Source organism: Tetranychus urticae, chromosome 3 (genome assembly GCF_039701765.1).
Source record: "Tetranychus urticae isolate SD_2017Ah chromosome 3, NJAU_TeUrti_SD_1.0, whole genome shotgun sequence".
In the NCBI taxonomy this organism is placed as follows: Eukaryota; Metazoa; Arthropoda; class Arachnida; order Trombidiformes; family Tetranychidae; genus Tetranychus; species Tetranychus urticae.
In genome coordinates this window covers 9131971-9159260 of record NC_142960.1, presented here as the reverse complement: position 1 = coordinate 9159260, position 27290 = coordinate 9131971, and the positions used below count along the sequence as shown (strand labels likewise).

The window sequence follows — 27290 nt, the reverse complement described above, 5'->3', positions numbered from 1 at the left end:
TCTTTCAGCTGAACCAAGGTAAAAATACGAAATGTACAACTTCAACGCCAGCAAAAATAATCAGGACAAACTGTTAACTTAACGAAAGGTAAAGTTCAATTGATTGAGGTTCACTCGAATATTATAACGATAATTAAATGGCCTCAAGGTTGTCAAAACAAGCTTTGAATGAAAGTTAATTTGCTTTATTAATCGAAACTTTTCCTTTTATATTCTTCTTTTTTTTCTAGCCATTTAAATGATGACCAAATCAACATTCATATTTTTATTGTTTTTCATCAAAATTTACAATTCAAATTGGAAATGAAATCAACTGATAAACCAGAAAGCAAATGAAAATGATACAAGTCGGCGAAGGCGTAATATGGTGGAATCATTCAAAACTAAATTCACTTAATGTGATAATTTATAATCAAACCTCAGCCAAAATCAATGACCCAACAAAGATAACACCAGGAAAACATGATTTTGAACCCAGCCAGGATTTTACATCATACATGTATTAATTGACTTGAAGCTCATTGTTGATATCACCATGTTAACAAATAATTTTTAGGTAACTCTAGTCTTGTTGCCTGGTTTATTAATCTTCCGATTATTCATAAGATTAATAACCTTTTTTAGCAACATTAGGCTATTAAATTTATCAATCGGCTAAGAACTGGAATTGTCCAATGTCGTTGATAATCAATCTAAACATGAGTCTAAGATTACATGTTTTCACTTTTACCGTTATTGCTATGCTAACTGTAAACTTAATTAACTGAAGTGTTACTCAAACTCATGTTTTCTGGTTTACTTGTTATTGTGCTGTGTTTTTGATCATCCTCAGGCTGAATTATCATCACAATTAAAATAACTTGCTCAATGAAAGTGAAACAAATAACAGAAAGTTGAGTTTGAAAAGAGGTTTACCTCCATTCATCAATTGAAAAATGTTAATAAGCCAACCATGTAACTGGTATAAGTCAAATAGTAGATTAATTACACATCTCAATTGATTTCTGGAGTAACAATACTGTTATTATATTAAGATGAGTCATTAATTTGATTGTGTTAATACAAGAAAAGGAGTTTCACGCATCTTAACTATATCATTGTGTTTGTCACTCAATGAGTAATACACATGTCACATAATATAAGTCATAAACAGGAAAAACGCACTTTTGATTTGTCAAAAGCATTTGATATTGTTTAATCAATCGTTGCTACAATTATTATATCAAATGAAATTAAATGTTTACATCTTAACAGTAAAATTGGTCTCATCTCAGTCCTTGGCTCAACCTAACAGAACCTTAGGTTAGGTCAAGGTAAGCTTAATGACCCGTAATAATTTGAAGGAACTGTTTAAACATTCATTCACTTAACAGTTAATTTTTACTTTTACCTTTATTAATTCAAGGTTAGTTTAGGCGATTCAACAATAATTAACTACTAATTAGAGTTAAAAGAAAGGTAATAAATATGTTAAGGCGTAGACACACAACCTTTAAAAGATGACCATTTCAATGAATGTAAACTCAATTAACTTGATATATAATATTTTATAATTGATTTTCTTCTGGATACTTTTATCAATTTTGTATCAAGTTATAGAAATTTGATTCTAATCAAGTTTCCTTTAAAAATGGCAATACAAGTGTGTTTCAATCAACCAATTGTTATTTTCAACATTGATTAGCACTTCACCTTGACTTTATTGATCAAATTGTAAGACTTGAAAAATAGTTGAGAAAAATTAATATTTTTAATCACCAAGAAGCCTACATTATAATGATAAAATTATTCAGACAATTGAAAATAACAATGAAGCACTTAAACAAAAACGTTGCCTTTTATAACTTACCTTTCATATGAATAACTATTCAAGTTGAGGTAACCAAGTCATGTAGTCAATCATTTTACTAAAGTTAAATATTTAACCAGTTAATGATTGACTCAACTAAAATAGCAATCACAATCAATGGTTATATTTAACTGGATAAGCGCATCTCAGGTTAACTGTTATATTGAACTGTATTAAGGCCTGACTTGATCTTTGGGTTGAAACAATTTCGTGTCAGTGAATTAAGATTTGATTTCCAATTGTTGAATTTTAATAACAGCTAGTTAATTAAGCAATGAGGTAAAAAAATTACGTGAAATGTTGGACAATTTTGCATTTGCCAACACAATCAAGCCTAATGATGGTTTCCGAACCGGTGAAACTGTGTAAACCTTTCTGAGATTGCTGCTGTTTTTACTGGTGATTATCGTGATGACAATTGCCAAGGTAATTGGTGAATTGAGTTGAATTGTTTTAAATCATCAATGGGAAGGTAAAAAAAGGGAAAGTTAAATTGTTAATAATGATCAACTTGAACACAGGTTTTGTGTTTGCCGAGTAAATAATCATTTGTGAGCCTTTTTTTCACAACAAATAATGAAAATAACATGAAAGTTATAAATAATGGCAGCTATTATGGATTAAAATGTACCAATCAAGGTTGACCTTAACCAAGAAATTAACGTTAAATTCATAATCTCATTTGATTACACTGACGAGTTGACTTTTACTTTTTTACATTAACTGTGGAAACAATCAGTCAACCTTAATTAATCATCTTTTTAATCACAAATTATTTATTAACATGCAAACTGTTAATTTTTGGTTCAACTCAACATTGGAGTGGCTGAAGATGGTTAACTTAATGTGTATTTAGATGGTTAACATTTCGTGAGCTTAATTTTTGCATAGTTTACGCATTTTAATTTTTTAATTGGTGAGAATCTGAAAACCAAAGTGAATCGACTAATTAACTAGAAAATTGCGTTAATCACAATGACAAGTTAACTTTGCTGTATTATTATAAATTAGATGTTTAATCAAATTTGATGTGCAAGTGTTTTAACCTTTGCTTTGCTTCTGCTATTGACATTAGGATTTCACCTTCACAATTAGATACAATTTGATTATTTGATGGTCTAACTAAATTTTAAAATTATCAACGAAAACAGTTTTTGATGAAAATGGATTCAAGGTAAAAGTAAAGCGGTTGACGTACAATTTGCATGTTAAATGTACCTTATTTATTCAGCTGCTTTTTGTTTAGCTTGTGAGTGTATTAATAAGGATTAGCTATTGTAGTATTGAGTGATGGCCAATGATTACCCAGATTAATATGCTATCTTATTTTTGATGTAGGTATAAAAGAGTACTGATCTTGGTTAACCTTTTACTTGTAAGCCTTAATGGCTAAATTGATTGGAAGCTCTTGAACTAATACTTTGCTTTTTTGGTTTTTTTCATAGAAATGCTTCAAAATCTTTGGATAAAACGGTAACCCTTCGACCGGTCCAGTCTGTTGCATTGCACCTCCACGAAGAGATGGCACATTTACCCGAATGACAGCGGAAAAGGCCAAATACGCAAGGATCGATTGAACAATGTTTCTCATCTGATTGATCAACACAGTCATACCTTTGATCACACCTAGATTTCCTAGGAATACAACGCAAATTGTCTGCACATTTGAATTCATAGTCGGCGCACATTAGTTGGTCGGTATCTTTATTAACAGTTGAATGGTCGTTACTATTTGGGTGTGTTTCAGCTGCCGGATCGACCAAATGAAGAGGTTCGTGTGTCAATGCAACACCTCTGTCTGACATGAGATTTTGAGGATAATCCAGTTTCTTAGGACTTGCTTTAGGCTCTAAAGATCCATATGGTTCAAAGGAGTTGCTTAAATGTGAGGGTAAAGATGATATTGATGAAGACGATGATACTGCTGATGGTGAAGGTAAATGGTTGACTGGTGAATATCCTCTTGTCTTGGTGTTTTCTGGTTTGAAAAACCAATCTGATTGTCGCTTTGATTCACCAATGGTATTTTCCCGCGGAGTTGCATTTGCCTCTTTGGCTGGATCTCTGATGTGGTCTTGACATCGATTTTCATCATCCCCTCGAGGACAATTGACTTTACCTAAACATAAAAGAAGAGAGATTAAAAAATGATTAATTTGAAAAGGGTGTTATAATAAAAGCAAGTTTAAAATGTGAAGTCCACAATACGTATGTTTTTGTTCATAGGTTTGCTACCAGCCTTGTTAGACTGAAAAGCGTGGTAATTTTGAAATTGTGTTTCATTCACCATCGCCAATCCACTTAACCTTGGTTTGTCAATGAAATCGGATAAAATTCATGCATTAGGTGATATTTCAAGTGTTTTGGAAATCAAATTATTAACAATTTTTGACCATTGGTAGATCTTATTGCCAACTGGAAGAGTGTTTATCAATTGAATGGAAGATTGATTTTGAAAATACGTGCAACTCTGTGAAACCAACCGAAGGACATTCATAACATTTTAAAAATAGATATTTTAGTTCTTTTTTTAACAACAATGGTATGAAAAGATTTGATTGGTATATGCTATTTTTGATAGTCGTGATTATTTATCGACATTTATGGCAATTGTGAGAAAAGCTACCTCAACAATAACATAACAGTATTTAAAGAACACAAGTCGGAACTTTGGAGATTATTGCTGAGATAATGTCTAATGTTAGTATGAGTTAGACTGTTTTCAAGTTAATTTTTGGACCTTTATTGTTATTCCAACACAATCTGACTTGATTTTTGCCTCTAAATCTTTTCCTTTTTATGGTACACATGTATTTAAATCATCATCTACATGACAATGTTACATAAGGCAACCATAATGTTATCAAATCAACATTTGTTGGAACTATCATCATGGTTTATCTGACCTTGTTCATGTTAATTACTTAAGTACCTCACTTCCTGTTCACTTGGAGGAAACATTTTTAATAAGTAGCACCAAAACAACATATAAAGTTTTCCGGTGAGAGTGAAACAAAGAAAACGCATATCAATATTGATATCAAGTAATAAAGCTTCACTTCAATATTGGTTTACCGGTTTTACTTTTATAACGGTTACCACTGTCGAGCAATAAATCTGTAAACACTTCTCGTAATATTAAGTTTCAACTGTAATTTAAAGTTTTGAAAAATGAGAAAAATTCTTGATCACAGGCTTAAAATATTATTAGATTAAACAAATTGTCAAAAGTAATAAGATTGATTATTGTAAAAATAAAGGTTTATCAACATATGGTACCGCCATCTCTTGGAGTTTATAGAAAGTAAAAGTAGTTGCGAATGGACGTCTAATTGTTTTGTTTGTTTTTATGAATTATTTGTTAGTTAAAAATAATGATTAAATGATTCTAGTCAATCTTTTCCATTAAATTGTGTAATATTTCCTTACCATCACATACTTGGCCCAATGAAATGCAAGGTCCTTCCTCACAACGATACGCATCCTGAGAACATGGAAGTCTCTCTATTCCCAAACAATGATAAATCTCATCAGATGAATCTCCACAATCATCAAAGGAATCACAGATCCATTTACGAGGAATACATTTGCCGTTGTTGCACCGAAAAGCGTCACCTCGACAAGAATTTTCACATTCCATTTCGTCAGAATTGTCAATACAATCTTGTTGATTATCACAGACTCTAGCTTTGGGTATACAACGGCGTTGGTCGAGGCAAGCCACTTCATCTTTATCACATCTTGTGGTATCCCGAGCTGATGCCAGTCCTAAAATTGGTGAAAAAATGGTTGATATTATGGATTAAACTAAAATGTCCAAATACACAAATAAGTTCATCGGGATTCAATTTTGGATAGAGTGGTGATTTCATAACATAGCTGACTCTTTGGATCATTAAATGACCAAAATAGGATTACCATATCACTTTGTAATCCTGGCTCAGATCTCAAGTTAGTATTTATTTTCGTATAAATATTGACTTCTGACTTTCTATAAATTGTTGACCTTATCAGTGGTTAATCCAAACCCGAATGCACAGAGTTTTACACTTTTACTCACTTTTATCCAATAGGGAAGATTCAGTCCAGACAGGTAAGAAAACCAAAATGAAAAGACCACAATAGAGCAACATTATGGGCAAATGTGGATATGGAAACACAAATAGTTATGTTGAGATACTAACTTTCTGGTTACATTGATCATTTGTTCATTCCAGTCTAAAATCAAAAGTCTTGAGTTATCTTTTATTGAAATATAATTCATTGATTGAAGAGGTCTAGCGATGACAGGATAAGGTCATATTGATAACACTTTTAATCATTTATTTCCCTTTCTTCAATCGACATCCATCCCTCTTCTCATTTTTTAAACTGAACAATATTACAATCCTTTTAGATTCAGTATTCATCTCCTAATAAGATGAACAGTCTCAATCATTTGACTCTCTTTTATTATATTTATGGATCAACAAAAGACGATACTGAGCTATCAGTTTAACTGTTCATTTATCAATCATTCTCTGTTTACCATAATTAAATCAGTAACAAGTAAACATGATATTGTATCAGTATTTGACAATAATTTAAAGATCAATTCAAGAGCTGAATAACCCTGAACTTTACAAACCTTGACTTCTTCAGTTGATAAAATAATCCAAGGTAAAATAAACTCTCGAGTGAAATCGAGTCTTTTCGTAATTGTATGAAACTGTATTAAGATTAACATTCAACTGTCAAATTGTTGATTAGTATCAACTCTTTTTGCTCAATTGGTTCGGATTGTGTTAGCTATCTTTTGATGCAATCTTTTTGTGTTCGTTATTTACTCTACTTGCTGTTAATAAACAGATTGTTTCAGAGTTTTATTGTCAGTCAAGAATTAAGAAACTAACTTGAAAATTTTTAATCTACAAAAACAGTCGATTCCTTATTTAAATCTCTCATTTTTCACCTTTAATTTCCAATGTTGACATGTGAATTAGTGGTTATTAGTGAATTGGTTTCTCTACAGAGAAGTAAAGCTTAACTGTTCAACATTAAATTTCTGTTTCAACCAGTGCTGAGTTTAACCAAAAATGATACTGATGAAATTCAATCTAATTGTTGATTTGCTTTTTCATATCGTCTTCTGTCTTATAGTGTACAGTCCACCTTCATTCACCACCTCAAGTGCTCAACCATTGTTAGCTACTGATTCATTCCTGGATGATTACATAGACTCGGAAGATGTGTCTCGTTCCAGTGGAGCTCGTGATGCTTATGGTAATCAATTATCGCAAGGATATGCTGGTTCAGGTTATAAAGCTGCTGACTCTTCATCTGGACGTCTTTCGTCCGGCTCTAAAGGACATCAATCTCACATAGCGTCTTCAAAAAACAAAGAATCGGATGGATCTGTTAAACATAGTGAAGGATCTATTGAGGCAGAGAAAGATAAGGTTGTTAAACACCAATGGGATCGAGGAAGTGGTTATGTGAAAGAGTGGAATTGGGATAAAGGTGTTCACTACGAGAAGGAATCAGGGTCTTTATCAGCCTCAGATTTGAAACATAAAGAGTCGGAGCGAATGAAAGAAGCTGCAGAGAAAGAAAAAGGTTCAGCTGGATGGCAACAACATAAAAATAGTGACCATGAAAAGTGGAGAGCAGCCAATGGATATGATAAAAAAGGTTATCGGAATGAAGATTCCAAGGGTTATTCAGACAAACAAGGATCAACGGGTTACAAGAAATATGGGTCTTCCGATGATCCATGGAATGGAGGTTACATCCCACTGAAAGCAGCTGCATCTGCTGTTAACCAACCCACCAGTTACAATCATCCACCTCACTTACCTTATAATGATAGACGATATGGATATAGTGAACGACCAGGAAAAGTAAATCATCGAGACAGAACTGAGTATAATAATAGTTTAAGAGAGTTAATTGAAAAGAAATATATGCCCATTTATCGAAGGTACAGTTTAGCTGCTAAACGTGAAGATAGAAAACCAAATGCCTATTCAAAGAAAAATCAAGAACCTAATCGTCGTTATCCCGATTTGAGGCTAGCTTTATCTAAAGAATTTCTTGGACCGCAGGGTCGTTGGAAACTAGGACATCTTTTTGGTAATGGTTTAGATGCATTTTCACCTTCAAGTCGTTTCATTTGGCAGTGATTCAAGATCCATAGTATATTTATTAATGTAATGAGTCGCGATCTCTATGAAATTACTATTAGTTATTTGAATATCAATTGCTGAAGTGAATCGAGCTAATAATTTATTTTTTAAACAATTTGATACTATCCAGATGAAACATTCAAATAAGATTGTGAAAATCTGATTATAACTTTCTGGTCGTTTCTTACTGTTTTATGTTGGGAAAAGAGTTTAACTAAAAAATGATCACTAGATCAGGTGATAATTTCAAATTATTTTTAATCATTATCGATTTAAATTGATTCAATGTTTCGCATTGATTTGACCGATGAACTTAAAAGCGCAAATGTAGTTGAAGTTAATAAAAATTAAACAATTATTATCATTATTTAAAACTTTGTCTTAAACCTAATATTTCAATAAAATAGTTAATTATTCACAATTAAGCTAAGTTCATCAATTATTTATGCTTCCTTACGCGAAATATTTTGATTTTAAAATAATTATTGACTAGAAAAATGAAGCTTGAATTGTAAAGTTATTAATGAGTGTATTAAAATAGATTGAGATTAAAGATTCGGATTAAATCAGAGAACTAATTAAAAGATTAAGCTGATTAAAGTTACAGTCCTAGAGTTGTAAGAGTAAAAATATTCAGCTCCTAATGTTTGCCAAGACCAGCCAGCCAAGAGTAAAGGAAGATCAAATTTTAAGATTTAAAAACTGCGCCTTCTTTTGGATGGAGCTTGAGTGTCTCCTTGGCTACCTTTAGGAAACGGAAGATACAAAAACTGAGATCTGAGTTTTGTATTGGAAACTGTGTCTAGAGAAAATCTTCTCGTGTTTATTCATTTTCTTGTTTTTTAATTGGCAATTAGTTAATTAATCAATTAAATAATCAACCATGGGTCGTATGCACGCACCAGGGTAAGTTTGTGTTTTAATCTAATTTAAATATCCAATTCTTAGTTGTAAAATTGAAATTCAGAATTGAAGCTTTTTGATTCAGCATGACTATCCTTTTTGCCTCTTTGACCGGTCCTTATTTTTGATTAACTAAGATGTTGTTCTAGTATCAAACTCTTCTAATATGTTTCATTTCTTTCTATTTGCAGAAAGGGTATCTCCCAATCAGCTTTACCTTACCGGCGAAGTGTTCCTTCGGTATGTATTTCCTCTTATACTGTTTTATTCAATTTCACTCCATTCGTGATTCTCATCATTTTTTTGTTTCTTCATTTCAGTGGTTTAAATTGACTCCAGAGAAGGTCATTGATTCCATCTGTAAACTCGCAAAGAAAGGTTGTTTACCATCACAAATCGGTGTTATGCTCAGAGATTGGGACGGTGTTGCTCAAGTCAAATGGGTTACTGGTAATAAGATTTTGAGAATCTTGAAAGCCAAAGGATTGGCACCTCAATTGCCTGAAGATTTATACCACTTGATTAAGAAAGCCGTTGCTATCAGAAAACATTTAGAACGAAACCGAAAGGATAAGGATGGTAAATTCCGACTTATTTTGGTTGAAAGTAGAATTCACAGATTAGCTCGTTATTACAAGACTAAGAGAGTATTGCCACCAACCTGGCGATACGAATCATCTACAGCATCTGCATTGGTCGCTTAAATTAAATGTTACTTCAAGGAAATGAATAAATTATGATTTCCGTTTATAAATCTTATTTTGTCTGTGTTCAATTGAATTCGCGTTTTCATCACAAGTATTTTTTTCAGGATCAGTATTTTTATTTTCAATATCTCTTTTAGTATTTACCTACTTGCTAACGGTTACTTGAGTAAAATTCAATAGAAAATTCGGCATAAAAATAAATTATTTATCAATAGTAATTTCGTTGGAGTACATTTTGGTTTACAATTCAACAGTTTAAAATTCAACAATTTTTATATTAAGATTTGTTAAGTATAACAGAAAGACCAGAAAATTGGCAGATTATGCGTTTTGAAAAACAATGTCATGAATCTTATTCATAAGGAAGGTTTCTGCACAATAATTTATAACATAAATAAAAGTCTCTGAAGAATATTGGTAAATCACTTTAAATACTAGGTTTTCCATATAAATCTTTTGCTCTTTTAAGAAAACAATTAACAGTCTGGTGAACTAATTGATCGAATATTGAATGAGCAACTCGAGAGTAGAAATGATTCCTAAATTCAAAGTCGATGAAAAAGTCAAGAGTACATGATCGTGGGTTACCAGGTTTTCCATCGCTAAATTTCCATTCCGTAATCAAATGTTTAAACAAGCGTCCATCAAAACATCGCGCTCTAACCAGATTTGGACGGTCCAGATCAACATGAGAAGTATATTTTTCAACAATCATGGGTGGAAATCCGATGACTAGATCAGCTTTGATTAGATTGGGTTCACGATGAGTGACCACTGATTTAGTACATGCTGGTAAAAATAAATGATAATCGTCCACACGAGAGACTATATTATAAAGTTGTTCTTTGGAGTAACCTAATAACCGTTTTTCCCGATAAGTTTTCCTGGCTGAACTGCAGTACCGTTGGCAATGTGTAAAAGCAGAACCAATTTTTATTCCATATCTGTTGATAAGTATCATTGATGGACTGATTTAATAACATAAACTATTAAAATAACTCTACACAAGTTAACATGACCAAATAACAACAGATTAACAGGCAAGTGTCACCTTAAAACATTTGCTTCCAGGGAATGTATTCTAATCTAAAGAGATAAAAATTTGATAAAAATTTAATTTTTCAGCTTTGGTTATTTTATTTAGCTATTGACCTTAATGGCCTGAAGCTGGACCTTTGAAGCTTATGGAAATTTATTTACACAAGAAAGGGCAGTCTAGCAAGTATCCTTTGGAGTAATCAAGTTAGTAGTTGAACTTGAAGAAAAGTAAGTTGTTTAGTCTAACATAATTATTTATTTTATTGAATCGTTGAATATTACCTCATTGAAATAATTTTTCTACAAGTGTGTTTAGATTACGCTTTTAAATCGTAATAGTTGGTTCAGACAACATTTATTAATTCATTAATGACTGGCTCTGTAACAATTAGAAGAAAGGTTCATAGATAAATGAATCTCTTTCAGGTCGACGTCCAAAATAATCTTTGTAACTTCGCTCGCCATCAAGCACTTGACGAATCCTTTCGGCTTTAATTCTCTTATCTCTCAAAGATGCTTTTGTACCATTCTTGCATTCAAGAAAATCCATTCGAAAAGGTTCGCAAGGAACAAAACCACGAGTACGACCATATGCTTCTATACATTCATTGTAATTCAAGTAGAACTCATTGCAGGTCTCAGCTCGCCCATACCTGGAACCAACATTACGGTATTGTACAGTTTCAGGCTTTCCAATCCAATCGACAAGTATAGGAGATGTAATATTATAACGCATTATGAGATGGAATTAAAGATTTGATTTCCTTAAAATTGGAACCAAATGCAAGACTAAGGACAAATAGAAAACGTTCCAGAGTCAGATTCAACTGAATAACATTTCTAATAGAAATAGAGGCTGAACAAAGATTGTCACTTACTTTGAATGAAGTTTAAGATGATAAAATCACTTGATATTTGAATAAAATAATCAAAACATTTAACAAAACAATAAACCAATAATTTGAGTGATTAAGAAGCTTGGATTTAACCAGGACTTGTTTTGAAATTTGAATATCGATATCCTAACTTAAATCTATTATCGATATCACTGATATGACAGAATCTAGCGTTAAACTTTACTTCAAACTTGACATTTAATTTCTATTATGATTCCCCATTATGAATCATCGTTACCGGTCAAATTTAATTGAAAAAAATGTAAAATATATGAACAATATATTGAATCTTTAGTCGATACTTTACAAGATACTGTTCACATTTACCGGATTAAACTGTTTCCATAGCGATAACTGATAATACATCAAAACAAACATTGAGTTCCAAGGTAAGATATTTAATTTTCTTTACTTTACTGTCTTATTAATCTGACAATCATTATACTCCTTTTGATTCATAGATAATCAACTTTCATCATAACTCATTTCAACATTGCTTCAAATAATGTTTAAAAATACGTTTCAAAGTGGCTTTCTCTCAATTTTATATTCCATTGGATCTAATCCTCTTCAAATTTGGGACAAAAAAGTAAAAAATGGAACCATCAAGCGTATTATGGACAATGATATCCAATCGAGTGTCATTGAAGTTACTGGAAGCAACATATCAACCGCATTCATCACCTGTCCAAATATTCCTAGACAGTCGCTTGGTATCAAGCTTCCTTACCTTGTTATAATTGTGAAAAATATGAAGAAGTTTTTCTCATTTGAAGTGGAAATTATGGATGACAAACAAGTTAAACGTCGATTTCGTGCATCCAACTTTCAAACCGTAACCCGAGTTCGTGACTTTATATGTACAATGCCGTTGCGTTTAGATGAGGGTTGGAATCAAATAGGCTTTAACCTGACTGATTTTACTAAAAGAGCCTATGGAACAAACTATGTTGAAACCGTTCGAGTTACAATTAATGCTAATTGTAGACTCAGAAGGATTTATTTCTCTGACAGACTGTATTCGGAAGATGAACTTCCCCCCGAGTTTAAGCTCTACCTTCCGATATCAGCTAAAAATTGAGAAAGGGCATATTTACATGAAGAAATCATTTTAATGTTTCATGTATACAAAGTTGATGAAATTAACATTTGCCACCACCTGAATCCTCATCATTGGCTCTCGCTGCCTGTTACCGGTTTGTTTAAATTCCACTCTTTGATTTATTCTATGTATTGTATTCATTTTGTATATTTTCTGTTCACATTGATTTCTTTGTAACCATTTCATTATTAGAGTTTTCATTTTTCCTTTTCTCCTGTTAGAAATTGAAAAAACAAATAGAAAATAAAATCTCAATATTAATCTAATCTATTTACTACGCCTTAACTAAATCAAATCAATAACTTACCATGAATTTATCAAAAGTAATTGTATAAGCGACCATTTGGTTGAATGTCTCCACAGTCATATTCCTGTTGCAGTTTGAAAAAGATTTAGAAATGGTTTTCAAACGAATTGAGAGTTACTTACAATTTAGTGATGAATTGATTGACGCGTTTAGTTTTCATCTCTCGCAATTGACCAACTTTAGGAGAAATCTCTTCATCATATTTCTTGACCACCTGAACAATATTTTGATGGACCAAATCGGCTGGATTTTTCTTGATCTCACCCATACTGGATACATTTCCAGTGATAGAGCGTATATTTTTCCGAACCTCTATAATTTGCTTTCGTAGTCCTTCATTGTACTGATTTTTCAGTTGCAAATTTTTTCTCAGATTTTCAACTTCACTTTTAAAAGCAGCAATTGCTTCTTCACAATTCATTATAAACTTTGTTTGTTTCACCGAATCAAAGAAAAGAAAGAAAAGATATTAAAAAACTAATGAGTCAATTAGATTGTTGAATTGATTAATCAAATGAAAAAGCTAACAAAGATAAAAGCTATTTACTTTTTGGTTTGGAAACTAATTCTAAATCGAATTTTTCGACACAATTTAATTGCATAAAAGCGACATCTGGTGATAGGTTTTTGCTAATAGAAATTGTTCATCTCCTAACTAGAAACTTATCTGTTTATTGAATATGTATTGTGTGTTGGTTTTTATAATAATTTTCATTTAGGTACATATTTGATCCAATAATAAACTCAACATTTATTGGAATATCTTTAGACGCATGGATTTGTTTAAAATGATGGCTTAGTTTCAAAAGTTATTTTTCTAGATAAAATTTATTCGCAATAAATAAGATGATTGACTGAAAACAGTGATTACATAAAATTATGTGCTTGTGTTAAATAATGGGAAATGGATGCAAAAAATGGATTACATTCACCAAGGATATACAACATGAACCAAGGTAAGAGATTATTTTACGATGGACAATGGTTATAGTGTGTAACACACTACATTTAATGAAATAATCATTTAGTTTTCTCACCCTCAGTTTAGATTTATTTTTGCACAAAGATGAAATCAAATATCCGTCGTGTTAGAATGAAATAGTCCAGCTATGGTACACAGTTGGTATAACTAATATGTTTATGAGTGGCGATTAATAGCATACATTTTATCGACCAAAACCTCCAAGGCCTCCAAGACCACCAAGACCACCTCCATATCCGACTCCAGCCCCAGCAAATTTACCAAATCCACCATAACCACCCCTGAAATGTACGAAAATAATTGATTAAATGATTGATCGGAGCTCTGAAATAGATTAATGTTTAACTTACCAGAATGGGATACATGGATGAAGAATAACAATTTTCTCCTTGATTTTAGAGCCTTCCAGGAATTCATGGATCACCAATGTGATCAACAAGGTGACAATTGAATTGATGAGCATATCTAACTTCATATTTCAAACGATAATAAATAACTTGATTATCTCATTTGGTGGTGAAATTACTTTAACTGAACACACTTTACAATGCGTTGAAGATCACAAAATGTTCACATAAAATAATTTGTTCAACAATTTATACTCCGATGAAAATCAGTTGGTTTGTGCTCTAAGTGAGTAAGAAGGAAACAAATTAACATGAAGTTAATTAGATTATGAACATTATTGAACCATAGATAAGCATTGATTCTTATTAATTGTGATCAATTGTTATCCGATCAATGTTTATTTCATCCTTACCGGTTCGTTGGTCAACCCTTGAGATGGACTAAATTTTGTACGGCATAATGTTTTAAATTTACTTTTACATTCACTTCAAGCTGAGTTTTATCTGAACAATATAATGAATTGAAATAAATTGAATGTAGTTAATGACCATAAAATCTGTCTAGCACCCTTTCAGTTAAAACATATAATAGTTTAATTGAATTAAAGCTTAACCCGGAATTGATTTGATATGCTAATCAAGATATTAATAATCTTTCCTTTTCCTATTTAGGCCCAATTAATTGCCATTAATGATCAACTCAAACTTAATAATCATTGAAATACATCCATAAGAGCAAATTGAAATTATTGTCAACAATTATAATTCAATAACATACCATTCATCAAGGGTCAGGTCAATAGCAAAAGAGTTACTTTTGTTCGTTAACCTCTAATAGATGGAAGAAATTTTAGTTTAAAGATTATCGATCAGATATTAATTGCTAATTAATCAAGAAAAAATTGGAAGAAGTTACAGTCAATTATTAATTAATTAAATAAGTTCCAATTGTTTCATCATTAAATTCATATTCACTGTGTTTGTAACGAGTCAACGGTCCCTTATTTTAGTGGAGGGAAAATTTGACTTTGTGAACAGAAATGGCTCCAGATGATTTATTGTATTTTACTTTTCTCTGTTTACATTTTTGTTTCTCTAAAATTTAATTGTAAATTAATTTTCTTTTTTTATTAATTTGTGTGGTTAACAACTCATAACTCTAACTTTCATCTTTATTTCAGTACATCATGGCTGAATACAATATTCATCATCATGTCTGGAAATTAATGCAGCTTCTTGATGTACGTACCGATCGAGGAGACATGGAGACAGCTATTGCTGAAAGATTACTTGAAAGTAAAACGTTACAAGGTAATCGTAAATCATCTGCGTCAACTAAATTTGTCAAAAAATTGAACAATCTCAGTAAGGGTGAATTTAAAGAGAAATATGAAGAGCTCAAAGCAGCCAATATTATGGAAGTTGATCCATTGGTACAGCTGTTGGCACGAATATCCGAGTCTGAAGATGTGAGGAATTTTATCAAATTACAAAAAATTTTTAAAGAAAAGACAAGATCAGCTTCTGTTGGACAGAAAAGTGAGACGCCCAATGAAAAAAGAGCTACATCGTCCTCAGTTGAATCTGTCAATCGTCCATCCAAAAGGGATGCTAGTTCCACTAAATCAGATCGAAAGGTAGATTTTTCATGTCTCACATATGACTTTTCTCCTTTTGATTGGCCTTCCGATGCAATTGTTCCTCCATTATCAAGTATGTCTATTACCGATCAAGAAAGTGCCCTTATTGATGATCTCCTTTATGTTCTTGTTGTAAGTTTCGATATATTTTTTGTTGAATTCAATACTGACAGCTGACTTATTCTCATATATTTGTTTTTCCGTTTAAATTTAATGCAGGGTATTGAAGGAAGATATATTCGTCGAACTGTTATTTCAGAAAAGAAGTTCCGCCTGGTAGTTGATGATGGCACCGATAAATTACTGAAGACGCTGGTTGAAAGAATCATCATTATATGCCCTTTATACTCTGGTGTCATATTTTTTATCGAGCATCATGACTTTGGTCTCGTTAACCAAGCTCTCATTGCATTTATGAGAGGAATAATTCACGACTATTTCCTTCTCATCACTCAATTGGAACATCAACACCGACAAGGAGATATGACTCTTCAAAAAATGTGGTTCTTCCTACGAGATGTCCACTCTGATCTTGAAATTCTCAAGCAAGTTAGCTACAAAATTAGACAGGTAATAAATATAGTTAAAGCTAAGAAAATTTAATTTTATTAATTGTCTTTTTTTACTCAACATAGGGTAAATGTATTGGTGGAGCTGTTTTAAGCATATTACATGAAAAAACTGTGAGCCATACTGGAAATATTCGTGCTTCTCAATTCTGTATGAAAATGACATCGACTGCTTGCGAACCCTATTTTAATATACTTGAAAGATGGATCTCAGAAGGTGTCATCTGTGATGAATATAAAGAATTTTTCATTGAAGATACAGAAACAGAATTAGGAGAAGATCTTTGTTCAGAATCTAATGATGACTCCTATTGGGAAAGTAGATACGAAGTGGTATCCAATCGCATGCCTATATTTTTATCTCGTTTTGCTGATAAAATAATGAAAACAGGAAAATATTTAACCGTTATCAGAGAATGTGGCAAAGTAATTGGAGAATCTCCCGAATGTGAACCTCTTCAATATACTATTGAGGATAGAGTTTATGCTGAACGTATTGATACTGCTTATAATTATGCTAGTAAAAAGTTGCTTCATATGCTAATAAATGAATCAAACTTAATTGCTCATCTCAACTCGGTTAAGCACTATTTCTTCATGGATAAGGGTGACTTTTTGGTTCTTTTCATGGACATGGCTGCTGATGAACTCAAAAAAGATATCGACGATATTGTACCCACAAGACTTGAATCTCTACTTGAATTGGCAGTTCGAACCAGTGTTATGAGCACAGATCCTCATGCAGATTTTCTCGGAATCGAGCTTCTCAATGATTCAGTGTTGTTCCAACTCTCTCAAATTTTAAGCCACGGATCAGCCTCTTTCCTCGATAACAGTGACAAACAAATGGAGTTCCCTGAAAGTTTAAAAGGTTATGAAGCATTAGCTTTCAAATACAAAGTAGAATGGCCATTATCTTTAATTTTAAACCAGCGTAATATTGCTTGCTATCAAATGCTGTTTAGACATTTATTTTACTGTAAATGGGTTGAAAGACAACTTGGTATAACCTGGAAAGAAAATAAGATCTCGAAAAGATTCGCTCTTAAAACGATGAAATCCTATGCTGAAGCATTTGGTTTACGCCAAAAGATGTTAAATTATGTTCAAAATTTAGAATATTATATGATGGTTGAAGTAATCGAACCAAACTTCCATACATTTTTGCAAAAAGTCAACTCTAAAGTAACCAGTGTAGACGATATGATTAATGAACACACAATTTTCATGGAAGGATGTCTTCAAGATTGTATGTTAACACAAAAAGTTGCCCTTCAATTAATGGTTAAATTACTTAACCTTTGTATGGATTTTGCTTCTTTTATGCATGTAAGTACTAATGAGAATCAGCAGATTATTAATTAAATATTATCACTAATATAATTATTATTAACAAAATCAATGTATTTCTTTTTCAGACAAATCATCAGCTTTCAGCTCAATTTGAGCTTCAAGGTGCAAGTGAGCAAATCAGAAAAGCATATGAATTCAAGCCTATTAAAGAAGAAGATGAACAAAGTGAAGTCTTACCAAGTTTCGAGCAAAGGATAAATCAACTGCACACAGAATTTAATGACAATCTACAACAGCTTTTAAATGAAATAATTAGTCAACAAAATGATCATTACACCGGAAAAATGCTTCATATTCTTTCAAGGCAAGTAATCGTCAAAAATACGTGTTTTATGCTCTATCTGTTCACTAATTTCAATTTTGAATTCTTTGTTTACAGGCTTGACTTCAACGAATACTACGGAAAGATGAATAATGGATATTCTTGTCCAGATCAGTGAAAAAATTTTGTAGTTAACTTAATTGTAAACTACAGTTCTACTTACTGTAATATATTTAAGTTTCTTCTATTGATAATTTTCGTCACTTATTATTGACAAAATGTCGCGAGGTTGCTCATTTTACTTATTCAATCAAACGTGATCCTTTTATTGAAAGAACCATCAAATATATTTTGGCATATATAATCCATTAGAGTTTATCCCTTCTGTTTGAAAATATTACAGACCAGATAATTGAATTATTGAAGATATGAAACTGAGATGATGCACTGACATGATAGAAAATCTCCATTAATCAATTCGCTATACTTAAGGCTTATAACACCTTGTCTTTGATAAACATTGTATTTGCACGAAATGCTAAAATTATTTAGTAACCCGAAGTCGTGAATCGCCATTCGTTTAAATCAACAATATCAGCTATCTGATACTAGATATTTTCAAAGAACTTCAAAATTGAACATGAAAATCTCCAAAATTTTCATTGAAATCAGAATTGAACGGTAATCAGAAAAAAGATCAACAACCTTAATACATATGCTGAAGGAGAGTAGCTTTGGAAAGAAAGAAGGAGAAGAAAAATGATCAAGATTTGCCCGTTTTGCTGTTAAAAATGACGAAAGGAAAAAGAAAGATGCTAAAGAAGAAGATGATGTTGGCCCTGATTATCCAGGATAAGAAGAAAAATAAAGATAAAGACGGCGATGATGGTGATGGTTATGTTGATGAAGAAGATGAAGATGAAGATGATTTAGATGATGAAGATGATGAAGACTAAATGAAAAGCAACCTCTTTGCTCCCCTAAAGCCTACACAAAAAAATCTGAGAAATTAAATGAGGAAAAGAGGATGATGAAGTTGAATTAAGTCTTGACCAAAAGCAAATGTCGGGTGGAGGCTGACGGGATCTGAATATGATAATATTATCAGCATTTCTCTTCTTTTATAAAGCAAATCTAGCTCAGCCCAAGGTCTGGTTTTGTGGTTTCTTGTTGCCTGCCCTCAGTTGACCCTCAGCTCAATAACATCACCATAACCATTCACATCATCTTCTTTTTCTCTTTATTATTCTTCTTTCTTTTCTTTCTTCTCTTTTTCCCCAATTTTCTGTCAGTCGATTCCTGTTTAGTTAATACCGTTGATTTTAAGGATGATCAAGATTGTGCAAGTGCTAAGTTGAATAACAACAATACTTAAATTTAGTGCATATCAAACAAGAACTAAAACGATGTTACTGTTTCCTTGATTGTCAATCCATCACACCAATGGTTGTTGCTACAGATTAATTGGCTAGCTTGTGGACAGCAATTATTTTTTCTACTTCAAACATTATCGGCATTCAATGTCCTCAATTCATTGAACTTCTGCAATTATATCCTTACATATGTACATTCAATAAAATTTTAACTTTAAAGCCTTATGTCTTCATGTCTTACGGAATCGATATGTTGATTACCCATTCATTAAAGGTATCAATTGAGTCTAGTCCATAGCACAATGAATGGTTTAATTAAATGGTTAATTTAAGCAAGCTTTATTAGATCTTTATTATCCTGTTCATTGTTTATTAATACATACTGAATTCAATTGTTTCAAAAGCCACCGTTTGGATCCACCCTTGAGCCATTGTTAAAGCACTCTAGTTTGATATAATTAAAAAGGTTTTCCTGTCAATGTGATTATATACGGATGATGAAACTCAAAGTCAGATGAATCAGATGATAATGGTGAAAAGAATCTAAAGATAAGCCGTAGACAGGTAAACAATTAGGTAGGGTCAAGTTAAAAGCACCAAAATGAAAGGTCACGTAACTAAAGTAAAGCTGCAACCTCTTTGCCTTACTGAAAACCTCATTCTATCCATTTTAACCCGAATCTAACCATTCTTCGCATTGTTTTACCAAGGAAAATTAGATAAAAGATGTAAGTTATTAAAAAATTATCAGAATGCAGTCAAAGAGGTTCCAGCTTGGTCAAACTTCCAGGAACTATTATCTACCTTGAAAACTATCTCGTTAATAAATTTCATGAGTTTATGTCATTCGGATTCTATGCAAATTGAAAACTGTTTTTCCAGAAGAAAAACATTGTTAAAATACAAATTAATAAATTGAGTTCTGATTATTGTTTTTTGATAGACTTTTAGCAAGCACTTTGATATCACAATTTTATATTGCAAATTTCATGGAGAAGTTCAATCTTCAAAAATTATGAGTTAAATCAGTGATTCCAGTAGTCTGGTTGTTCGAACTTGGAGCTAAAATTACAGATAACCTGAAAACAAATCAGGTTCAAGATTTTTTCATACAACAAATGATCTTACGAGAGAATCGCACAAATTGATGAATCGATATTTCATTGGTACCTTTCGGTACATTAGGCCCTGTTGAAGACCAACATAACAGGATTAGCTGCCAATTTTTCGGTTTCGGCCTTTTATCGCCTTTTTTCTGAAATTTGTATACTTTTCTATGAGAATTTGTATTTGATTTATTAGATGATTTAATGAATACTATTGTTGTCCAATAAAAGTACATTTTTTGTTTCAGCAATTTACAAACGAAAAATAAGCTACTCGATGTCGATCATCAAATCGTGCGGTGGTCTCGTTACATCCAAAAAATTGAGCCAATTTACTCAACAGTTTCGTCTCTACATCGAAAAGTATAGCGACTCCAAACTTTCAAGCTTCAATGTACAATTCAAATTTACCCAAATGCGAACCAATTGATGCTCTTTGTAGTCATTAAAGCCTAACACTGGACTTTATTAACCAAGTTTATCTTTAATTTTAATCACTAACAAGATGATAATTGAGCAATTTACATAATTAAACCTTTCAGGTGGTTGTAATAATTGAGATTATTAAATATAAAACAATAAAGGAATCACTTTTTTCAAATCAAAGTATAATGTTGATACAATTAATTGCCTAAAGGTAACAATTTTCTAGCCTTGTTCAACTGATTGCTTTTTCAAGTTGAATATTATGAAAAGCATTGATTACCATTTTCATCATCATCAACTTAATCATCTTTTTTGAAACTCTCATAATTATCAAATCTTGTAAAATCATGAAGTACCATTAACTAGCTTCATGTGTTTTAAATATAAAGCTGTTTTACTGACACAACAATTAGCGAACCTATTTAATAGATGATTGCTAATATAATGTTAAATAATTTATAGTTACTTTTATGTATCAAAGTGTTTTACAGTTAATTAATTAAAGGCGAGAAGCCTGTAAACAAATCAATACTTGCCCTAGCTCTGAATACTAGCGTTTACAATCAGATATCAAGGTCCACTGTTCATAACTAATGCGATTGTTCATCAGTTTCAATTATTTCATTATGTTTAAGATATCATTTATAACAATTATGGATGAATAATTTGATTATAGCCCTTTTCGCTAATCATTTAATCGTTTTACAACTTAAAATACAAAACTAAACTTGCAGTTCAAAGATACATTGAACCAACAAAATTTTCAATAACTTATCTTTTTCATCTTAAATTAGCATTTGGCAAATTAAGATCAATCTCCTAGTAAATGTGACAATTTGAAGATTTTGTTTCTTCATAATTAATGGGAAAATCAGGATTAACCAAATGTTGACACTGAATATAAGGAAACTTCATTGGAAAACAAAAAAGACAATTTTGCCTGTAAATTGCAGTGAAAATCAATCTATTCAAAAGTGTATTGAAATCGAGACAACATTTTGTGTTTGTTTTGACTGATGGTTAGCTGAAATTTGTTACTTTACAAATTGTCTTTGCACAGTTGAATGCTTCAGATCCTAATTATAATCATCACAGTAGACTTAAATCTATTAAATCTTGATTTAATGGTCATTCCATGATTACTTCAATAGTTTTGAGAAATAAACCGGTTCATTGTGAATTTTATGGATCCTTTTTTGTTACCTAAAGTAGCGTTCAATTTGCCAATTGTGAGGCTCAACCTTGTAACTGGGTCAAAAGTTTGATCCTTATTTTTAACCTCATTTCAAACTTCATTTTCTAGGAGATTGATTAGTTTTACCTTGTTAATTTGTTGTTTATTAAAAATAAATCAAATTTGGCCACTTCCTTAATATTGTTGTTCAACTATTGACTGAAGGTGACGGAGTAAGCAACCCGATTAGATTACATTTGTTTTCATTGTTACAACACCTGATCGTGTACCTTGCTCAACCCAGATTGAAAGCCGATCGAGAAAAGCTCATCGAGCTCATTGCTGTATTATAATTGAATTGACGATTTTTTAAGCTAGAACAAATTATCAGTAAAATGCTTTAATATGTTAAATGCTCGGGAAGGATCAACAGGTAAGTAATAAAGGAACTGTGTAATCATTCAAATTACAATGGATGGCATCACATGGATATTTGATTTACATTTACATCATCTTTACCTTAACTTTTAAAAATAATCAAAATGAATCAGATATGATATTTTAAGTCCTCACAGTACCAAAGATGGGTTAAGAACGTTCTGTATGAATGTGCATTTGTATTCAACCAACTTTAGAAGATTCAAATTTTCAATTTCAATGATGATACTGAGCAATTTTTCATCATTGCAAACCATCAAAATTGACCTTAAACATTTTTAGAGGTCAATTGTTGTCAATATTGATCTTGAACTTGACAGGAGACAATTTAATGTGAACGAATAAGGACAAATAAGATTAGGTCAACTTATTATCAATATTGACTGAAGCTTATTTTAAAAGATGCAATGAGAAAGGTAACACGCAATGCTACCGATTATGAGTATTTTAGTCGTATAAAGCTTGCACATGCAATCGTAATAATGTTGATGTTTTAATGATAAAAAATTTATGAGAAACTGTAAAAAGAAGATAGAAAAGATGAAAAATTATTGGGAAAAAAAAGATCAACAACCTTAATACATATGCTGAAGGAGAGTAGCTTTGGAAAGAAAGAAGGAGAAGAAAAATGATCAAGATTTGCCCGCTTTGCTGTTGAAAATGACGAAAGAAAAAGAAAGATGCTAAAGAAGATGATGTTGGCCCTGATTATCCAGGATAAGAAGAAAAATAAAGATAAAGACGGCGATGATGGTGATGGTTATGTTGATGAAGAAGATGAAGATGAAGATGATTTAGATGATGAAGATGATGAAGACTAAATGAAAAGCAACCTCTTTGCTCCCCTAAAGCCTACACAAAAAAATCTGAGAAATTAAATGAGGAAAAGAGGATGATGAAGTTGAATTAAGTCTTGACCAAAAGCAAATGTCGGGTGGAGGCTGACGGGATCTGAATATGATAATATTATCAGCATTTCTCTTCTTTTATAAAGCCAATCTAGCTCAGCCCAAGGTCTGGTTTTGTGGTTTCTTGTTGCCTGCCCTCAGTTGACCCTCAGCTCAATAACATCACCATAACCATTCACATCATCTCCATCTCCATCTTTAGCTCCTTTGGCTCCTCCAGCATCTTGTTCATCTTATTTCTTTATCCTCTTTCTTCTCTTTCTTTCTTCTCTGTTTCTCCAATTTTCTGTTGGCCGATTCCTGTTGCTTTTTTAGGATGATCAAGATTGGTATTCAAATATATTGTTGTTAATCAGCTTGAAACTTGAAATATTTAGTGCACACATTTGGTAATGGCTAATGAGAAAGAAAAAGAAAGAGAAAAGCGATTAAGATGAGATTTGAAGACTTGCTTGGCAGCCTTAAAACGTAATCCAATGTAATATCGTTTCAAGTTGATATTTCTTTGGTTCATCCTACCTCTGAGTACATCCCGAAGGCCGTGTTCATCCCTTAGTTATATTTACATCCAATCGTCCAGTTTGATAGAGTCCAATCTTCTTTGCTCCCTCCTTTTCTTCTGATCGTCCTCCTCCCTCCTTATAAAGGTGCTCTTCTCATACTCTCTCATGAGTTGCAACTTTTTTCACGTTCATTGACCTTGATTATAAAAGTCTCAGCATAATTTCCGGGAATCCAGTTGGGAGTCCTCCGCTCACCGTTAAAGTGTCCAGGAATAATAAAACCTTTGCTTAGTTCTTCAACTATCATTTGTTATTTAGTTTACAAGTGTGTATCTTCTTCATACCATCTTTCTTCACACATCATCTCAAGTAAGAATTTTTGCTAATACATTGTACTTACTTTTAACTTCAGTGTTCAACTTGAAAAGACCAAATCCAAGGAACAGATTTGTTATTTTCCTTTCATTGAACATAACTTGGAGTTGAGACTGTTGTCTTTTTTCAAACACCAATCTGATCAATTGTTTATCTGTTTGATTGTTTACTCTGTAGGATGAAGTTTATCCTTTTTACCATTGCTTTGGTCATCGCATCGGCCTCAGGACAAATTATCCGACCTAATTCACTTCCAGGTAAGCGTCACAAATCAAGTCAACCAGAGTCTTCCTTCATCTCAAACAATTTATATCATCTAGAGATGAATTAACAAAAAAAATACCTGGTCATCCATTATCATCAACATTTTTCCTCTCCTCCTCCAGGTCTCATCTCAATCGTCCGATTCCAAAATACTGCTTGTAATGGAGAGAACGGTGATTCAGGTACCTGTTTAGCTGAAGCAGAATGTAATCGTCGAGCTGGAACCAGTATCGGAAGCTGTGCAAATAACTTTGGTTCCTGTTGTTCATTCAAAGTGAGAAAATAATTTATAAATTAATTTAATAATGTTACTTACGAAGCAGAAAGATAAACAGTTGAATTGTACGAGGATACTGAGCAATTAGATGAAAAATTTTAGTCTCAAGCGAAAAAGGGTTTTCCTTTTTCCTTAATCCTCTTGTTATAAGCTGTTAATTTCAGCTGTCCAATAACGTTGGGCTCTTTTCTTCCAATTTTGTTGTCAAACCTAAAGAAGCAAAAAAAAGACAAAATGGTTAACCATCTATTCTATTAATCTCACAATTAATTACTTATAATCTAAATAATAGTTTACTTGCGGAGGAACCACCAGTCAAAATGAGACCGTTTTCGTTAACCCATCTTATCCACGAGGAGAGAATGGAACCGACACTTGTCAAGTTACTATTGAAAAGCAAGCCAAAGTTTGCCAGCTTAGACTTGACTTTGAAGAGTTTACTTTAGCTCAACCAGACGAGAATGGTCTTTGTACTACTGACTCATTCATGGTGAGAACAACTGTTGGTGAACGTTTACCAATCCTTTGTGGTGAAAATGCTGGTCAACACAGTAAGTAGTTTTATTTTTAATCACAATTATATTTGTATCAACCATAATTCAATTAAAAAATGATAACTCTATTATTTTTTAATCAACAGTTTACATTGATATGGGACGAGGTAGTGCAAACCCAGTTGTCCTTTCAGTTGTATCCAATGGAGACCGAGTTACCCGAAGATGGAAGGTTAAGATTAACATGATCCCCTGTAACAACCTTGACATGGGTAAGTACCAGATTAACTTGAGATTAGCTTGATTAAACATTGAAACATGTAATCAGATAAAAGAAACTAAAAACAGGAAAGATTCCTCTAAACCAGGAAACAAATTCTACAGTTTTTAGTTACTTATTTAAGCTTAAACCTGACCTTAGCTAATCTTTATTTACCTGTTTTCTTGCTTTTTATTCTTCCCCCTGGGTCTCTCTTATTCCTATTACTCCTCTTTTCATCCTAGCCCCATCCGGTTGTATGCAATACTACAGAAGCCCATCATCCATCATCAAGAGTTTCAACTATGGCTCAAGGGTGAGTACCAGAGCAACCTCTAAATAACTAGTTAATACTTGTTCGTTGAATTATTCATCAATTTATAATAATACTCTTTTTGCTCAACTCAGATTGAAAGCCGATCACGATACCTTTCAAACCTTAGATACACCGCTTGTGTTCGAGTTGAAGAAAACTTCTGTGCCATTAAATGGGAAACTGAATCAGCAAACTCCTTCAGTTTCGGAGCTCCATTCGAAGGTTTGTTTCAAGTTTAATGCTAGTAGTTTGCTCAGAGTAACTAATATTTAATTTCGTTCCTTTATCCTCTTTTGTTTCCTCACAGAACTCAGTCTTGGTAACCAAACTCGCCTTGGTAAGTTATTTGTTTTAAAAGACATCTCTCAAATTATTATATGATCATATGAAATTAATCAACTTTTATTTATTAGGCGGTGCTACTGGTGGACTCTGCTCACAAGATGATTTCGTAGGAATTGATCAAGGATCCGTTGACGGAACTGGACCCGGTGACGATCGATTCTGTGGTAACCGACTTTTGGAGATGAACTCCGTTATTTCTAGATCAAAGCCATTCATGCTTAAGGTTCGATCTAACCATGATCAAACTCTTAACGCTGCCAACTCACAACAAGGTTTTAGTCTTCGATATGTTCAACTACCTTGTGTTATTTAATTTAATTAATTTATTTGATCCAGTAAAAGAAACAAAATAAGCAGTTAATTAATTTTAGAATTGAGAAACAAAGAAAAAGAAACAAAAAAAACAGATTAATTTATTAACAATTACAGTCATCTGTTGATTAATGGACAATCATCATTCTCAACAACGCCAACATTAAGAACAAAGTATAAAACATAACTACGAACGAAACCCGCCGAGAGAAAACGATTTCAATCAAATTATGTTTTTTCACTCAATTATTTATTATTAAATTATTACTATTATTATAATTAAATTGGCGATTTTTTAAGTTAAAACAAAACGTTTTCCGTAAAATGATTTAATATGCTAAATGCTCGCGAATAATCATCTGGTAAGTAATACAAGAACTAAACCAATTAAAAACTATCCTGGACACTCATTTAAATTACAACGGATGGAACCGCACGGATAGTTGCTTAACATTTATATTACCTTCACCTTAACTTAATGTCTATAAAAATCCATCGATTAATTTTTAATTATATTGTTTGTTTGTAAAGTCAAGTGAGAAAAAAATTGTTGTCATTTTGGATAATCATTAGTGTATTAGCCGGTACCAATTTTACATCA

At 32.2% G+C, this 27290-nt stretch overlaps 9 protein-coding genes and 3 long non-coding RNA genes across 13 annotated transcripts; 6 read left to right on the top strand and 6 right to left on the bottom strand.

The window, feature by feature from the left end:
- Positions 1-2846: 2846 nt before the first annotated feature.
- Positions 2847-6217, bottom strand: LOC107369319 (uncharacterized). The gene is made up of 3 exons (XM_015937283.3): positions 5910-6217; positions 5279-5617; positions 2847-3968 (listed from the first exon to the last, which is right to left on the bottom strand). The coding sequence occupies exons 1-3, from the start codon at positions 5980-5982 to the stop codon at positions 3289-3291; spliced, it is 1092 nt and encodes a 363-aa protein (XP_015792769.1). The 5' UTR covers positions 5983-6217; the 3' UTR covers positions 2847-3288.
- Positions 5612-8430, top strand: LOC107369322 (uncharacterized). The gene is made up of 2 exons (XM_015937286.3): positions 5612-5800; positions 6989-8430. The coding sequence occupies exons 1-2, from the start codon at positions 5749-5751 to the stop codon at positions 8008-8010; spliced, it is 1074 nt and encodes a 357-aa protein (XP_015792772.2). The 5' UTR covers positions 5612-5748; the 3' UTR covers positions 8011-8430.
- A 381-nt stretch (positions 8431-8811) lies between these two features.
- Positions 8812-9670, top strand: RpS13 (ribosomal protein S13). Its single transcript, XM_015937330.3, has 3 exons — positions 8812-8919; positions 9108-9156; positions 9237-9670. Exons 1-3 carry the CDS (start codon positions 8897-8899, stop codon positions 9618-9620), a joined length of 456 nt encoding a protein of 151 aa, XP_015792816.1. The 5' UTR covers positions 8812-8896; the 3' UTR covers positions 9621-9670.
- Positions 9671-9807: 137 nt separating this feature from the next.
- On the bottom strand, positions 9808-10643 carry LOC107369359 (coenzyme Q-binding protein COQ10 homolog B, mitochondrial). The gene has a single exon (XM_015937326.3). It carries the CDS (start codon positions 10582-10584, stop codon positions 10051-10053), a length of 534 nt encoding a protein of 177 aa, XP_015792812.1. The 5' UTR covers positions 10585-10643; the 3' UTR covers positions 9808-10050.
- Positions 10644-10894: 251 nt separating this feature from the next.
- On the bottom strand, positions 10895-11662 carry ND-15 (NADH dehydrogenase (ubiquinone) 15 kDa subunit). Its single transcript, XM_015937337.3, has 2 exons — positions 11540-11662; positions 10895-11450 (listed from the first exon to the last, which is right to left on the bottom strand). The coding sequence occupies exon 2, from the start codon at positions 11395-11397 to the stop codon at positions 11050-11052; it is 348 nt and encodes a 115-aa protein (XP_015792823.1). The 5' UTR covers positions 11398-11450; positions 11540-11662; the 3' UTR covers positions 10895-11049.
- Positions 11663-11837: 175 nt separating this feature from the next.
- Positions 11838-12925, top strand: Bug22 (cilia- and flagella-associated protein 20). Its single transcript, XM_015937321.3, has 2 exons — positions 11838-11946; positions 12019-12925. The coding sequence occupies exon 2, from the start codon at positions 12063-12065 to the stop codon at positions 12636-12638; it is 576 nt and encodes a 191-aa protein (XP_015792807.1). The 5' UTR covers positions 11838-11946; positions 12019-12062; the 3' UTR covers positions 12639-12925.
- LOC107369364 (uncharacterized) lies at positions 12650-13526 on the bottom strand. The gene is made up of 3 exons (XM_015937331.3): positions 13089-13526; positions 12967-13030; positions 12650-12873 (listed from the first exon to the last, which is right to left on the bottom strand). Exons 1-3 carry the CDS (start codon positions 13385-13387, stop codon positions 12817-12819), a joined length of 420 nt encoding a protein of 139 aa, XP_015792817.1. The 5' UTR covers positions 13388-13526; the 3' UTR covers positions 12650-12816.
- Positions 13527-13606: 80 nt separating this feature from the next.
- On the top strand, positions 13607-14457 carry LOC112539598 (uncharacterized). The gene is made up of 2 exons (XR_003083498.2): positions 13607-13922; positions 14010-14457. It is a non-coding gene; the product is annotated as an uncharacterized LOC112539598 (long non-coding RNA).
- On the bottom strand, positions 13693-14604 carry LOC149093314 (uncharacterized). Its single transcript, XR_016199723.1, has 2 exons — positions 14299-14604; positions 13693-14229 (listed from the first exon to the last, which is right to left on the bottom strand). It is a non-coding gene; the product is annotated as an uncharacterized LOC149093314 (long non-coding RNA).
- Positions 14605-15342: 738 nt separating this feature from the next.
- Positions 15343-18483, top strand: LOC107369273 (gamma-tubulin complex component 2). Of its 2 annotated transcripts, XM_089268995.1 has the most exons (6): positions 15343-15403; positions 15477-16067; positions 16155-16505; positions 16571-17833; positions 17923-18161; positions 18237-18483. In XM_089268995.1, the coding sequence occupies exons 2-6, from the start codon at positions 15483-15485 to the stop codon at positions 18295-18297; spliced, it is 2499 nt and encodes an 832-aa protein (XP_089125121.1). In that variant the 5' UTR covers positions 15343-15403; positions 15477-15482; the 3' UTR covers positions 18298-18483. The 2 variants fall into 2 exon arrangements, with proteins under 2 accessions (XP_089125121.1, XP_015792715.2); XM_015937229.3 differs by having other exon boundaries at positions 15343-16067.
- A 4624-nt stretch (positions 18484-23107) lies between these two features.
- On the bottom strand, positions 23108-24203 carry LOC149093313 (uncharacterized). Its single transcript, XR_016199720.1, has 2 exons — positions 24064-24203; positions 23108-23940 (listed from the first exon to the last, which is right to left on the bottom strand). It is a non-coding gene; the product is annotated as an uncharacterized LOC149093313 (long non-coding RNA).
- Positions 24204-24291: 88 nt separating this feature from the next.
- On the top strand, positions 24292-27000 carry LOC107369318 (uncharacterized). The gene is made up of 9 exons (XM_015937282.3): positions 24292-24416; positions 24600-24679; positions 24809-24960; positions 25256-25514; positions 25604-25729; positions 25962-26032; positions 26125-26254; positions 26340-26369; positions 26446-27000. The coding sequence occupies exons 2-9, from the start codon at positions 24601-24603 to the stop codon at positions 26688-26690; spliced, it is 1092 nt and encodes a 363-aa protein (XP_015792768.1). The 5' UTR covers positions 24292-24416; position 24600; the 3' UTR covers positions 26691-27000.
- The last annotated feature ends 290 nt before the right edge of the window (positions 27001-27290 follow it).

Bases quoted from the DNA above. Each gene is read 5' to 3' on its own strand.
- ND-15 (XM_015937337.3), bottom strand. From the start codon at position 11,397: ATGCGTTATAATATTACATCTCCTATACTTGTCGATTGGATTGGAAAG.
- RpS13 (XM_015937330.3), top strand. From the start codon at position 8,897: ATGGGTCGTATGCACGCACCAGG. The intron at 8,920-9,107 runs GTAAGTTTGTGT...TTCTATTTGCAG, and splicing joins GGTCGTATGCACGCACCAGG to AAAGGGTATCTCCCAATCAG. The intron at 9,157-9,236 runs GTATGTATTTCC...TCTTCATTTCAG, and splicing joins ACCGGCGAAGTGTTCCTTCG to TGGTTTAAATTGACTCCAGA.
- LOC107369318 (XM_015937282.3), top strand. From the start codon at position 24,601: ATGAAGTTTATCCTTTTTACCATTGCTTTGGTCATCGCATCGGCCTCA. The intron at 26,255-26,339 runs GTTTGTTTCAAG...GTTTCCTCACAG, and splicing joins TTTCGGAGCTCCATTCGAAG to AACTCAGTCTTGGTAACCAA. The intron at 26,370-26,445 runs GTAAGTTATTTG...TTTATTTATTAG, and splicing joins TGGTAACCAAACTCGCCTTG to GCGGTGCTACTGGTGGACTC.
- LOC107369322 (XM_015937286.3), top strand. From the start codon at position 5,749: ATGACCAAAATAGGATTACCATATCACTTTGTAATCCTGGCTCAGATC. The intron at 5,801-6,988 runs GTTAGTATTTAT...TCTGTCTTATAG, and splicing joins AATCCTGGCTCAGATCTCAA to TGTACAGTCCACCTTCATTC.
- Bug22 (XM_015937321.3), top strand. From the start codon at position 12,063: ATGTTTAAAAATACGTTTCAAAGTGGCTTTCTCTCAATTTTATATTCC.
- LOC107369359 (XM_015937326.3), bottom strand. From the start codon at position 10,584: ATGATACTTATCAACAGATATGGAATAAAAATTGGTTCTGCTTTTACA.
- LOC107369364 (XM_015937331.3), bottom strand. From the start codon at position 13,387: ATGAATTGTGAAGAAGCAATTGCTGCTTTTAAAAGTGAAGTTGAAAAT. The intron at 13,031-13,088 runs GTAAGTAACTCT...AAACTGCAACAG, and splicing joins AATCAATTCATCACTAAATT to GAATATGACTGTGGAGACAT. The intron at 12,874-12,966 runs GTAAGTTATTGA...AATTTCTAACAG, and splicing joins TTACTTTTGATAAATTCATG to GAGAAAAGGAAAAATGAAAA.
- LOC107369319 (XM_015937283.3), bottom strand. From the start codon at position 5,982: ATGTTGCTCTATTGTGGTCTTTTCATTTTGGTTTTCTTACCTGTCTGG. The intron at 5,618-5,909 runs GTGAGTAAAAGT...CACCAATTTTAG, and splicing joins ATCTTCCCTATTGGATAAAA to GACTGGCATCAGCTCGGGAT. The intron at 3,969-5,278 runs GTAAGGAAATAT...TTTTATGTTTAG, and splicing joins ATTGGGCCAAGTATGTGATG to GTAAAGTCAATTGTCCTCGA.
- LOC107369273 (XM_089268995.1), top strand. From the start codon at position 15,483: ATGGCTGAATACAATATTCATCATCATGTCTGGAAATTAATGCAGCTT. The intron at 16,068-16,154 runs GTAAGTTTCGAT...AATTTAATGCAG, and splicing joins ATCTCCTTTATGTTCTTGTT to GGTATTGAAGGAAGATATAT. The intron at 16,506-16,570 runs GTAATAAATATA...TACTCAACATAG, and splicing joins TTAGCTACAAAATTAGACAG to GGTAAATGTATTGGTGGAGC.